The 12,921-nt window shown below is 41.8% G+C and overlaps 1 protein-coding gene across 2 annotated transcripts; it reads right to left on the bottom strand.

The window, feature by feature from the left end:
* Window positions 1-5,375: 5,375 nt before the first annotated feature.
* Window positions 5,376-12,080, bottom strand: LOC144499584 (uncharacterized). 2 transcript variants are annotated; one of them, XM_078221705.1, is made up of 3 exons: window positions 8,082-12,080; window positions 5,602-5,682; window positions 5,376-5,512 (listed from the first exon to the last, which is right to left on the bottom strand). In XM_078221705.1, exons 1-2 carry the CDS (start codon window positions 12,064-12,066, stop codon window positions 5,627-5,629), a joined length of 4,041 nt encoding a protein of 1,346 aa, XP_078077831.1. In that variant the 5' UTR covers window positions 12,067-12,080; the 3' UTR covers window positions 5,376-5,512; window positions 5,602-5,626. The 2 variants fall into 2 exon arrangements, with proteins under 2 accessions (XP_078077831.1, XP_078077832.1); XM_078221706.1 differs by having other exon boundaries at window positions 5,383-5,512; window positions 5,607-5,682.
* Window positions 12,081-12,921: the final 841 nt, after the last annotated feature.

Here is a 12,921-nt window from a genome sequence, read left to right as displayed (position 1 = left end):
ATTAAATGGGTTTTTTGCATCTGTATTTACTAAGGAAACTGGCATGGAATCTACGGAAATAAGGCAAACAAGTCATGGAACCTATACAGATTAAAGGGGAGGAGTTCGACAGGAGCAAAGAAGAGAGGAGCGATTTGTGTGTTCAGCTAAAGGGGTAAGAAATTGATTATTTTAACTTACTTTTTCGCGGGGTTTGTCGTTTTAGGAGTTTCGATTTGAAAAGCGGAAGTAGGCTGCCCGCGGGGCGACCTGGGAAGGAATTTAGTTTTTTTTTAAGCGTGCAGGAGGTTTAAAAAGCAAGCTGCAGTATACAGTGGGCAACGTTGAGAGCGGGCAGTGGAGTGAGAAGGGAGCAGAATGAGAGCTGAAAGGCTTTGGCTCAGCGGGCTTCAGCGTAAACAGGCAGAGGCAGGGTAGGTCCCCCCCTGCAACGTTTAACTCTTATTTCTTCCCCTGCGGATTCTGAGGAAAAAGGGAAATATGAATGTGAAGCCAGCTTGCTGTGCTCAGTGCCGGATGTGGGAGGTCGTGGAGTCGCCTAACCTCCCAGAGGTACATATCTGCGCGAGGTGTATTGAGCTGTGGCTCCTAAGGGACCGAGTTAGGGAACTGGAGCTGCAGCTCGAGGACATTCATCTGGTCATGGAAAACAAGGAGGTGATAGATAGGAGTTATATACAGGTGGTAACACCGGGGCCACAAGGATCAGGCGAGTGGGTCACAGTTAGGAAAGAGAAGAGTCAGGTGGATCAGAGTACCCCAGTGGTTGTGCCCCTTAAGAATAAGTACTCTTGTTTGAGTACTGTTGGGGGCGACAGCCCACTTGGGAGAAGCAGCAGTGGTCGTGCCTCCTGTGCGGAGTCCAGCCCTGTAGCAAAAAAAGGAAAGGAAAGGAGTCCGAAGGCGAGTGGGGACTCCACAGTGAGGGGGTCAGACAGGCGTTTCTGTGGAAGAAGTCGAGAAACGCAGATGATGGTTTGCCTCCCTGGAGCCGGGATCAAGGATGTTTCCGACAGGGTTCAAGAAATCCTTAAGTGGGAGGGAGAGGAGCCAGAGGTTGTGGTGCATACTGGTACTGCCGACGTAGGCAGGAAAGGGGAAGGGGTTATGAAAAGAGAATATCGGGAGTTAGGTGGGAAGTTAAGTAAAAGGAACACGAAGGTCGTAATCTCAGGATTGCTACCTGTGCCACGAGACAGTGAGGGAAGGAACGGAATAAGGTGGAGGATGAATGAGTGGCTGAGGGATTGGAGCAGGGGGCAGGGATTCAGGTTCCTGGATCATTGGGACCTCTTTAGGGGCAGGTGCGACCTGTACAAAAAGGACGGGTTTCACTTCAATCCCAGGGGGACCAATATTCTGGCGGGAAGGTTTGCTAAGGTTACTGGGGACGGTTTAAACTAGAATGGTTGGGGGGTGGGAATCAAAATGTGGTGACTGGGAGAGAGGAGGTTAGAGTAAAAGTAAGAGGGGCTGGTTGGCAGTGTGAGAGGGAGGATAGGCAGGTGAAGGGGAAGGGGAGCTCTCAGACCGAAGGGTTGACGTGTGTTTATTTTAACACAAGGAGTATAGTGAACAAAATGGATGAACTCAGAGTGTGGATCGCTGCTTGGAAGTGTGATGTGGTGGCCATTACAGAGACTTGGTTATCTCAGGGTCAGGACTGGGTACTTCAAGTGCCGGGTTTCAGATGTTTCAGGAGGGACAGGGAAGGATGCAAAAAAGGTGGGGGAGTGGCAATGTTGATCAGGGATAGTGTCACAGCTGTAGAAAAGATGGTTGCCACGGAAGGACTGTCTACGGAATCTCTGTGGGTGGAGGTTAGGAACAGGAAGGGGTCGGTAACTTTACTGGGTGTTTTCTATAGGCCGCCCAATAGTAGCAGAGATGTGGAGGAGCAGATTGGGAAGCAGATTCTGGAGAGATGTGATAATAACAGAGTGGTTGTGATGGGAGATTTTAATTTCCCAAATATCGATTGGAATATCCCTAGGGTAAGGGGTTTAGATGGAGAGGAGTTTGTTAGGTGTGTTCAGGAGAGCTCCCTGACACTGTAAGTGGATAAGCCTACAAGAGGAGAGGCTGTGCTTGATTTGATATTAGGGAATGAACCTGGGCAGGTGTCAGATCTATCAATGGGAGAGCATTTTGGGGATAGTGATCATAACTCTATCTCCTTTACACTCGCATTGGAGGGAGATAGGATCAGCCGAGCTAGGAAAGTGTTTATCTGGAGTAAGGGCAACTATGATGCGATTAGGCAGGAAATTAGAGGCATAAATTGGAAGGAGGTTTTCTCAGGGAAATGTACGGAAGCAATGTGGCAAATTTTCAAGGAAAATTTGTCTGGAGCTCTGCACGGCAATGTTCCAGTGCGACAGGGGAGTTATGGGAGGTTACAGGAACCGCGGTGCACGAAAGCTGTAACGGATTTAGCCAAGAAGAAAAGAAAAGCCTACAAAAGGTTCAGGGAGCTAGGTAATGTTCGAAATCTAGAAGAGTATACGACGAGTAGGAAGGAACTAAAGAGGGAAATTAGAAGAGCCAGGAGGGGACATGAGAAGGCCTTGGCAGACAGGATAAAGGAAAACCCCAAGGCATTCTGCAAGTATGTGAAGAGTAAGAGGATAAGATGTGAAGGAGTAGGACATATCAAATGTGACGGTGGGAAAGTCTGTATTGAACCGGTTGAAATAGCAGAGGTACTCAATGAATACTTTGCTTCAGTATTCACAGTGGAAAAGGATCTTGGTAGTTGCAGCGCAGACTTGCAGTGGACTGAGAAGATTGAGCATGTGGGCATTAGGAAAGAGGATGTGTTGGAGCTGTTGAAAAGCATCAAGTGAGATAAATCGCCAGGACCGGATGGGATGTACCCCAGGTTACTGTGGGAGGCGAGGGAAGAGATTGCTGATCCTCAGGCGATGATCTTTGCATCGTCAATGGAGACGGGAGAGGTTCCAGAGGATTGGAGGATGGCGGATGTGGTTCCGTTATTCAAGAAAGGGAGAAGAGATAGCCCAGGAAATTATAGACCGGTGAGTCTAACCTCAGTGGCAGGTAAGTTGATGGAGAAGATCCTGAGAGGCAGGATTTATGAACATTTGGAAAGAAATAGTATGATCAGAAGTAGCCAGCACGGCTTTGTCCGAGGCAGATCATGCCTTACGAGTCTGATTTGAGCTTTTTGAAGATGTGACTGAACACTTAGACGGGGGAAGAGCGGTAGAAGTGGTTTATATGGATTTCAGTAAGGCGTTTGATAAGGTGCCTCATGCAAGGCTTATGGAGAAAGTGAAGGGGCATGGGATACAAGGGGACGTTGCTTTGTGGATTCAGAACTGGCTTGCCCACAGAAGGCAAAGTGTGGTTGTAGATGGGTCTTTTTCAGAGTGGAGATCGATCACCAGTGGGGTGCCCCAGGGATCTGTTAAGGGACCCTTGCTCTTTGTGAGTTTTATAAATGGCCTGGATGAGGAAGTGGAAGTGGGTTGGCAAGTTTGCTGATGACACAAAGGTTGGAGGTGTTGTGGATAGTGCAGAGAGATGCCAGCAGTTGCAACGACACATAGATAAGATGCAAGACTGGGCGGAGAAGTGGCAGATGGACTTCAACCCAGATAAGTGTGTGGTGGTTCATTTTGGCAGGTCGAATAGGATGGAAGAATATATTAAGGGTAAGACGCTTGGCAGTGTGGAAGAACAGGGGGATCTTGGGGTCTGGGTTCATAGGACGCTCAAAGCGGCGTCGCAGGTAGAGGCTGTGCTTAAGAAGGCGTATGGAATACTGGCCTTCATCAAGAGGAATTGAGTTTAGAAATCGGGAGATAATGCTGCAGCTGTATAGGATCCTGGTCAGACCCCACCTGGAGTACTGTGCCCAGTTCTGGTCGCCTCATTACGGAGAGGATGTGGAAGCCATAGAACGGGTGCAGAGGAGATTTACGAGGATGTTGCCGGGATTAAGTGGTATGCCTTATGAGGATAGGTTGAGAGAGCTAGGTCTATTCTCCTTGGAGAGGCAAAGGATGAGAGGTGACCTGATAGAGGTGTATAAGATGTTGAGAGGTATTGATAGAGTGGATTCTCACAGGCTTTTACCCAGTGCTGAAATGGTTGTCACGAGAGGCCACAGGTTTAGGGTGCTGGGGAGTAGGTATAGAGGAGATGTTAGGGGTAAGTTTTTCACTCAGAGGGTGGTGGGTGCGTGGAATCGGCTGCCGGTAGTGGTGGTGAAAGCGGATTCGATTGAGTCTTTCAAGAGACTTTTGGATAGGTTCATGGAGGTTAGTAAGATAGAGGGATATAGATGAGCCTCGAAGGTAAGGAAATTGTTCGGCGCAACTTGTGGGCCGAAGGGCCTGTTTGTGCTGTAGCTTTTCTATGTTCTATAAATCCCCAGGACCGCACAGGGTATTCCCTCGGACCTTCAACGAGACTAGTGTTGAAATTGCAGTGGCCCTGGCAGATATATTTAAAATGTCGGTATCCACGGGTGAGGTGCCGGATGATTGGAGAATAGCTCATGTTGTTCCGTTCTTTAAAAAAGGATCAAAAAGTAATGCGGGAAATTATAGGCCGGTAAGTTTGACGTCAGTAGTAGGTAAATTATTGGAAGGAGTATTAAGAGATAGGATCTACAAATATTTGGATAGACAGGGACTTATTAGGGAGAGTCAACATGGCTTTATGCGCGGTAGGTCATGTTTAACCAATCTATTAGAGTTTTTCAAGGAGACTACGAGGAAAGTAGATGAAGGGAAGGCAGTGGATGTCGTCGACATGGACTTCAGTAAGGCCTTTGACAAGGCCCCGCATGGGAGTTTAGTCAGGAAGGTTCAGTCGCTAGGGATACATGGAGAGGTAGTAAATTGGATTAGACATTGGCTCAATGGAAGAACACAGTAAGGAGTCTAACATCACCAGGTTAAAGTCCAACAGGTTTATTTGGTAGCAAACGCCACTAGCTTTCGGAGCGCTGCTCCTTCGTCAGGTGAGTGGGAGTGAGTGGAACAGTTTATGACAATAATCTTCATCGTAGCACATTCTGCCTGGGCAAGCACCATCCAGGGTGGAGCTTGAGTTCCAGGTCACCTGACCCATTCTCTTAAAGGGGCATGATCCAGCATATATATCAACCCCCACTCTCCTCACATAATTATGATTACGAGGGACCATGTAGGCAGACTACAAGTTGGATTTAACAACCCCCATCATCAACGTCCCCTTGCAAATTTGTCAGCAAGAGTGTAAAATTCCACCCTATGTGAAATTTAAAGTTGCTGGTATGTGAATGTTTCAAGACTGACTGTCACTATTTCGCATTCACAATCTCTTTTCAAATTATTTTTGCAATGATCTACAAGGCGATCAGGAATTATTCACTTTGCCATTTTGATGTTTATTGAAGCAAGTGAAATGTTACACGTGATGATATGAAATCATATCAGCAGGCAAAAAGATATTCATTTACTTCATCGATGTCCTGTCTTGTGAAATCCTGCTGATGAACCTGCAATTCAAGAAAACAATTTTCCATGTTATTAGGATTTCACTCTGGCAAGTAATAAATGGCTATTAAAAACTGAATATTACACATACATTACCCGTTTCACGTTTTCTTGTTTTATTCTTCCTCGTGTACTGTGTGAAATACCACTGGACTCTCACATCGGTAATAGACTAAAACAGAAAAATATAAATTAAGTATGAACTCAAATCTATGATGCAATCTGTATCTGTTATCAAGTTCTGTGCCATTCAAAATAATGTACAGTCTGCATGACTTGGTTTCTAAAGGTGCTATAGTTTTCATTCATGTTATTGATGCCATCAAATTAATTCTGTTCGACATTACATTCAATGGCTTAAAGAGAGGTTAAGGGGTTAAGGTGCAAACACTATAAGATATGGTGCAAGTAATTACTCAATCGTCTTTCGGATGAGATGTTAAACTGAGATGTATTGATTCAATACAATTCAGTGATGTTATCTGCGACCTTTCTCGAAAGTAAGGCTCAAGAATACAACATCAGTACATGCATACAGTCATTGGGGGCATTTTTTATTATCCTGAAAGTACACTACAGGATAAGAAATAAATTTAGATTGGGTGCCTTAGATCGTAAAATAAATAAAATATGCAGCAATGATACATCAGATTGATAATTTAGAAAGTAAGTCCTGAAGAGTTAGAAATTCATTGACATAATAAAAGAATGCAATGCAGGTGTGGCAATGCCTGCTCCAGTAAATTAACATATGTGGCGTGATAGACTTGCATAGATTCACTCGGACATTGAGTGCTGTAAGAAGTGATGTAACACAAACAAATGTCTCTCCAGAGAGCTAGTGTACCAATAGAGAATAGAATATCTTAGAATGTGAAAATTAGCACTGAAATTCGATGGTAAAAGGAGACAATATGGAAATCATCGGAACTGTGGTTTCCCAAGGCAGAGAATGGTAACATGATCAGTGCCTTTGAGAGAGACCCAGAAGGAGACCCAGTGGTACAGGAGACCTGAAGGTTATAATGAAGAGACAGCAACTAAATACCAAAGAGGGTGGTGTGTGATAAGAAATCTGATACGCATGCCAACTATGAAAGTCATCCTCATCACTTAAGTACTGGTAAGATCAATGTCTACCTATTAGTTGAAGTTATACAGACATTTATTTAGTTCTTCCTTATTAGTGTAATCATGCATTGATTGTATATGACCTGGAAGTTTAACAGGAGAGATTTTAAACAACTTCAGTGAGTATCCCATATCCCTTAACTCTTTGGTATCCAAGATCTCTCACTTGAATTTACTCAACCAACAATCATCCACAGCCTTCTCAGGTGGAGTTTCTAAAGATACAAACTCTTTGAGTAAATATTTTTCATCTTTGTCCAAAATTGCCATTCCCTTATTCTAAGACTGTGACCTCTTGTTCTATGCTCTCCAGCCAGAGAAACATCTTCCCAGCAATGACCTTTCAAGCCCTTTAAGAATTTTACATGTTTCAATGAGATCATCTCTCACTTTTCGAAACTGTAAGGGAATATAGGCTACTTAATCTTTCCTATAGGACAATCCTGATTCCCAGGAATCAGCCGATCGAATCATCACTGCAATCCCTCTGGGGCAGTATTCCCTTTCTTTGGTAAGGAGACCAAAAGTGTACACAGGACTCCAGGAGAAGGGGTGGGCAATTCTCCCAGCCCGCTGCGCTGCCGAGAGACTCACGTGGAGGCCATTTAGCAGGTTCCCCGCTGGGTGCCATGGCCTCTACGAGTGTCCGGCCGCCAGATTTCCGGACCTCTCAGCTCCACACCAGAAATCGGTGCAAGCTGTATTAACTATTCTAATGAAGATAGAATAAGACATAGGAGCAGAATTAGGCCACTCGGCCCATCGAGTCTGCTCCGCCATTCAATCATGGCCGATTTTTTTCTCATCCCCATTCTCCTGCCTTTTCCCCATAACCCCGATCCCCTTATTAATCAAGAACCTATCTATCGCTGTCTTAAAGACACTCAATGACCTGACCTCCACAGCCCTCTGCGGCAAAGAGTTCCACAGATTCACCACTCTCTGGCTGAAGAAATTCCTCCTCATCTCTGTTTTTAAAGGGTGTGGCTGTGAACAGTAACTGCTGCCTTTCTCCAGTTATTGTGTTATGGATGTGTCATTCTTACCCTCTGACAGTGCCAATTCCCTTATCTTTCCACTGTGAAGTCACCTCTTCTACACCCCATTGTTTCCCCCAGTCACATAGTTGATGCTAATTTCCCCATCAAAACATTCCTTCAAACAGGTGCCCTTATCAATTCCCTTTTATTATATTCCAATTTCATCTCTTAATCTTAATTTTCCCCAATTCTTAACACTTACAACATAAAGCTATCCATATCATAGTTCCAAATTAGGACAACATAAAATGTCTACCAATTTTAGTTAATTTAGGATGCTCACAACTAAATATCTTAAATTACATTTTACTTATACAAACTTTGAAAGTAAAAAAAATAAGTCATTTGTACATGTTTATATCATTCAACTGTCTGACAAAAACATCATCTTACACTGTACCTTCACAGTCTTCATTTGTTGCAAATGGAGAATCCTCATGCGACAATACTTGCTGACATCCTGGATTATGAGATGTGGAACTTTGTGGGGACCTTTCATCATGTCTACAACTGTGAGAAATTTCTCTTGTTGACATTGGACTTTCTGGTTGGTCACAATATGAGGAGTAAGAGGAACATTTCTCCTTTTGGTCTGTGTCTGACCAACACAGTTCTTCAGTTGGGCTAACAAAAAGAGTGCTTTGGTTACATAACTCAGGTTTTCTCCCTTCTTCATGTTTAAATATTCTTGATCTCTGACAGTCTGGCTTGGAAAATTTACTCTTTGAATTCACCAAAGTTTTATCTGGCTTTGTTTGATTTGAATACCGACTTTGAAAAGTTTTCTTGGACTTTTTCTTCGCAACATGGGTTCTGGAAGTATGGTATGATTTATTGAAGTTTTCATAATAATCATCATAGACTTCCTCATCAGAAACACACAAGTAGTTTCCATCATCAGGATCTTGAGATGTAATCATTATTCTCTCTTGCAAGGTGTCACAAGGTCTTGTAGGTGATCGCTGTGCACAAATTATTTCCGATAGATCAACTTGCACCTTTTCTTCTTCATTCTGATTTTTAACAATAGCTCCTGCAATTATTTTAACATATCCATGTTCTTCACCTTGTTGAATATGACTTTTTGCTTCCTCAGTCAATTGTTCTGAACAGGACACATCATTCCCAATCTCTCTTGCACTTTTCGATGAGGTTTCTTCACAATCAGCAGAAGGAATGAGACGTGGCAATAAAACGGAACCCATGTTTTGTTTCAGATAAATGTTGAAATCCTCCTGCACAGTCATGGGGGATAAAGGTGCATTTGCTCCCATCATTGTTGGACCTAAAGACAGTCCCACAATAGTCACTGGTTTATATGTCAAATCAGCCAATTTCGGATCTGTTGTCCAAGTTGAAGAGCCCACAGTTTTCATGCATTTTGGCCTATAACTGGGTGAGGCTATGGAACACTCTAATTCAAGACAATCATCACTCCATTTACTCTTTCGGTTTTGTTTTTTGAATCTTCTATAAGGGGTATTTAGCTTCAGCAAACGTTTACTTGTGTAAGAACATCTGTGCACTGATTGCAGTTCCAAAGATTGCTTTGTCATATCTGTATCCACTTCATCTTTAGGTTCCAAGTTTGGATTGACTGGAAATGTTTCCATGCTATTTACACTGCCTTTACCATCTTTACAATTTGGTGAAGAAACTGTGCTTGCACATAACCTCTGTTTAGCAGATACATCTGTATCAATTTTGCTCAGTTCAGATCTATTCAGTGCTGTTGTACTTCCTTCTCCAGTCTGTACCAGTGGCATGAAATCCTTTACTGATGGAAAAGGAGTTATAAAGCTCTTAAATGAGGCCTGGATAATATTGGGAAGACCCTGTCTGTGATTTATGATCCGGTTGTTTGTATTTATTTCCAATGCTTCCTTAAATTCCTCACTTAGGAATATTAGCTCATTTACAGAAACAGCAATATCAATATCAAGATACTGGCTAAATTGGGACAGAACCAGTTTTGGAGGTGATGGAATGAACTTGTCTATTGATCTTTGGATATGCAATGGTATGCCCCAATGGGATTGAAATCTTTTTGCTGTGATGTGCCATTCCAGGATTTCAATGGTTTCAGTAGACTGAAAGGCTAATTCCATACCTATGTGCTCTATTTTAGCTTCACTTGGTTTGATTGCTGGAAGCAAAGATGGTGCTTTAGGAATCATCATTTCTACTGACTTGTCAAATGTAGTTGCAATGCCCCAAAGGTTATTAATCTGTTTGTGCTTTAAGTTTGTACCTAAGTGATGAATGATATCCTGTTCAGCAAACAGAATATATGGTAATCTTGTTCTCTTAAATCCTTCAACATGTGTTCTCAGCTTTGGTAATGATTTCTTCAATGCTGGAGGATAACTTTGTTTGTACAATTCCTTCACCAGTTCAGGAAGACAATCCAGTTTAATAGATAGACTTTGTTTTATCACACACATATTTAACTTATTACTACATTCTGGTACAAGTTCAGTAAGAGTAGACTTCCTCCTTTCTCTCTTTTTCATTTGGACACTTCCCTTCAAACTTCCATAGTATGAAGTATTATTTTGTTCTTTGTTCAGAAGAGATGTGCACAAAGAAGAAACTGTTTTATCAGCATTTGATAAGCCTTTCTTTCTGGACTTCATTCTATGCTGTTTTTTAATTTTAAATTGTTCTACAAAATCCCTTATAGGTGGAGGAGGTGCCATAAATTCATTTAAAGATGCCTCAACAAGCCTGGGAATGCCCCATACGTGATTTACAATCCTTTTCTTTATATTAACTTCTAGTGCCTTTTTCAGCTGATCATTCATGAATTCTAACTCGATTGGAACAATAACTATTTCAACATGAAACCCTGGATTGAGCCGGGCTAAAATCAGCTTCGGAGCTGGTGGAATAAATGCTTCTGCTGATCTTTGAACATGTGATGGGAAACCCCAAGGACACTGAAGCTTTTTCTGCAAAATATGCCATTCTAGAAAGTTGCTGGTTTCATCAGAAAAAGAAGTTTGTCCAGGTACAGATTTAATTTGAAATCTACTAGCCTTAATTGATGGAGGAATGGGTGGTCCCTTGGGAATCATCATTTCTACTGACTTTTCATACTGTGTTTCAAGTCCCCAGAGATATAAAAGTTGCCTGTGCTTCAAGTTCATTTCTATCTGATCAATATCATCTTGTTCAGTAAAAGGTATATACCTGATTCTTGATTTTTTAAATCCCTTCCCAGGTGCAATAAGCTTTGGTAAAGATTTCTTTGACACTGAAGGATAGGTACATTTGTAGAACTCTTCTACCAGTTTAGGCAAGCATGCAGTTTTAATTTCCAGACACTGCCTTAGCACACTCATATCAAGGTTTTTGTCAGACTTTAATCTAAGGATAACACTGGCAGCTATCTCTTTCACTTTATTTATGTGCATTTCGTCTGTTCCAAATTGTGAACCTAATTTTCCTCCTTTCAGTCGCAAGGTTGTGCCCCGAGAAAATATTTCATAACTTCTACCCAAATTGGCACTATTGAATACTGTGCTGCTTTCTTTAACATTTTCTGATTGTTGGACGAAGCTTTCATCATATGGAGTAGGACCCATAAACTGCTTTAAAGATGAGTTAATAACTTTTGGAAGACCCCAATTTTGATTTATGATCCTTTTCTTTATATTTTGATTCAGGGTTTGCCTAAGTTCGTCAGTAACAAATGCCGGTTCAAAAGGAGCAACAGCTATTGCACTATCAAGCTGGGAATTTAACTGGGTTAGAATAAGTTTTGGAGCAGGTGGAATTAAGACTTCTAGCGATCTTTGAATGTGCAAAGGTAAGCCCCAATTGTACTGAAGTTTCTTCTGTGTTATGTGCAGTTCGAGCTTGTCTCTTATTTTCTTGTAAAGGAAGTTGTTTTCCATACCCACAGGCTCTATTTGAGCTCCACTGGCTTTGATTATTGGAGGCAATGCTGGTACCACTGGAATCATCATTTCCAATGATCCTTTATAGGGAGTTGGAAATCCCCACTGATGTGTAATCTGTTTGTGCATTAAATTCAATTCCAAACGATCAATTGCTTTTTGTTCAATAAAAGGCATATATGTTGATCTTTGTTTTTTAAAACCTATGCCAGGTAAAATAGCTTTAGGCAAAATCTTCTTTGATGTCTGAGCATTGAGAGCACTGTAGGCATTCATTACCAGTTCAGGTAGGTGCTCTGTTTTAATTTCTAAACACTGCTTTATTAAGCAGAAATCTATAGAACCTCTACATGTAACGCCGTGATTATCAGAAGAAAATACCTCGATATTTTTTTCCACTTCTGTGCTTTTTTGATACTTTGATAAAGGCAATTTTCTTAATTGGATAATACTGTCTGAAGTAGGCACAATGAAAATGGGCATTGCCGCATCTTGTGGCTGTAGAATTAAATCTTCTGTTTTTGGGACAACAGGTATTAAATTCTTTACAGATAACTGAATGATCTTCGGAATGTCGCATGTGCAACTTATAATTCTTTTTCTTGTATTCCTTTCTAGTATTTTCCGGTGTCCATTACTAAGGAAGGGCCGTTCAACCGGCACACAGATCTTCACCAAAAAAACCTCTTGTTTTAACTGTGATGGAATTAATTTTGGGGCAGGTGGAATAAAGTTTTCTTGTGATCTTCGAACATGGAGTGGAAAATCCCAGTTGTGCTGAAGTTTCTTCTCTGTTATGTGCCATTCTATTAAGTCCTTAGTTTTATTGTCAATGAAGGTTGTTTCCTGACCCACAAATTCTATTTGGACTCCATTTGCTTTGATCACTGGAGGCTCCGGTGGTACTTTTGGAATCATAATTGCTATCGATTGTTCATATTGGGTTGTATATCCCCAGAGATGGGTAAGCAATTTGTGCTTTAAGTTCAGTTCTAAATGATTAACAGCATCCTGTTCAATAAAAGATATGTATGACAATCTTGGCTTTCTAAATCTTTTGCCAGGGGCAACTGGTTTTGAAAAAGGCTTTTTTGACATTGAAGGGTAGGTGGCTTTATACATCTCATTCACTATTTCTGGAAGACCACTATTTTTAATTTCAAGGCACTGTTTTATCAAACATATTTCTACCTTGTTCTTACTTTCTTGGTTGAGTATAGGGGAAAGCCGTATCTCTTCTACATTGCAAGGTTTCAGATTACTGCTATATTTCTGACTCTGTTTTGAAGACAGTTTTATTTTCTTCGTCTGTAAAAATGTGTTAATTGAGGCATCGAC

Source organism: Mustelus asterias, chromosome 10 (genome assembly GCF_964213995.1).
Source record: "Mustelus asterias chromosome 10, sMusAst1.hap1.1, whole genome shotgun sequence".
Classification (NCBI taxonomy): domain Eukaryota; kingdom Metazoa; phylum Chordata; class Chondrichthyes; order Carcharhiniformes; family Triakidae; genus Mustelus; species Mustelus asterias.
Note: the sequence above shows the minus strand (reverse complement) of the source record. Positions and strands in the feature narration are given on the sequence as shown.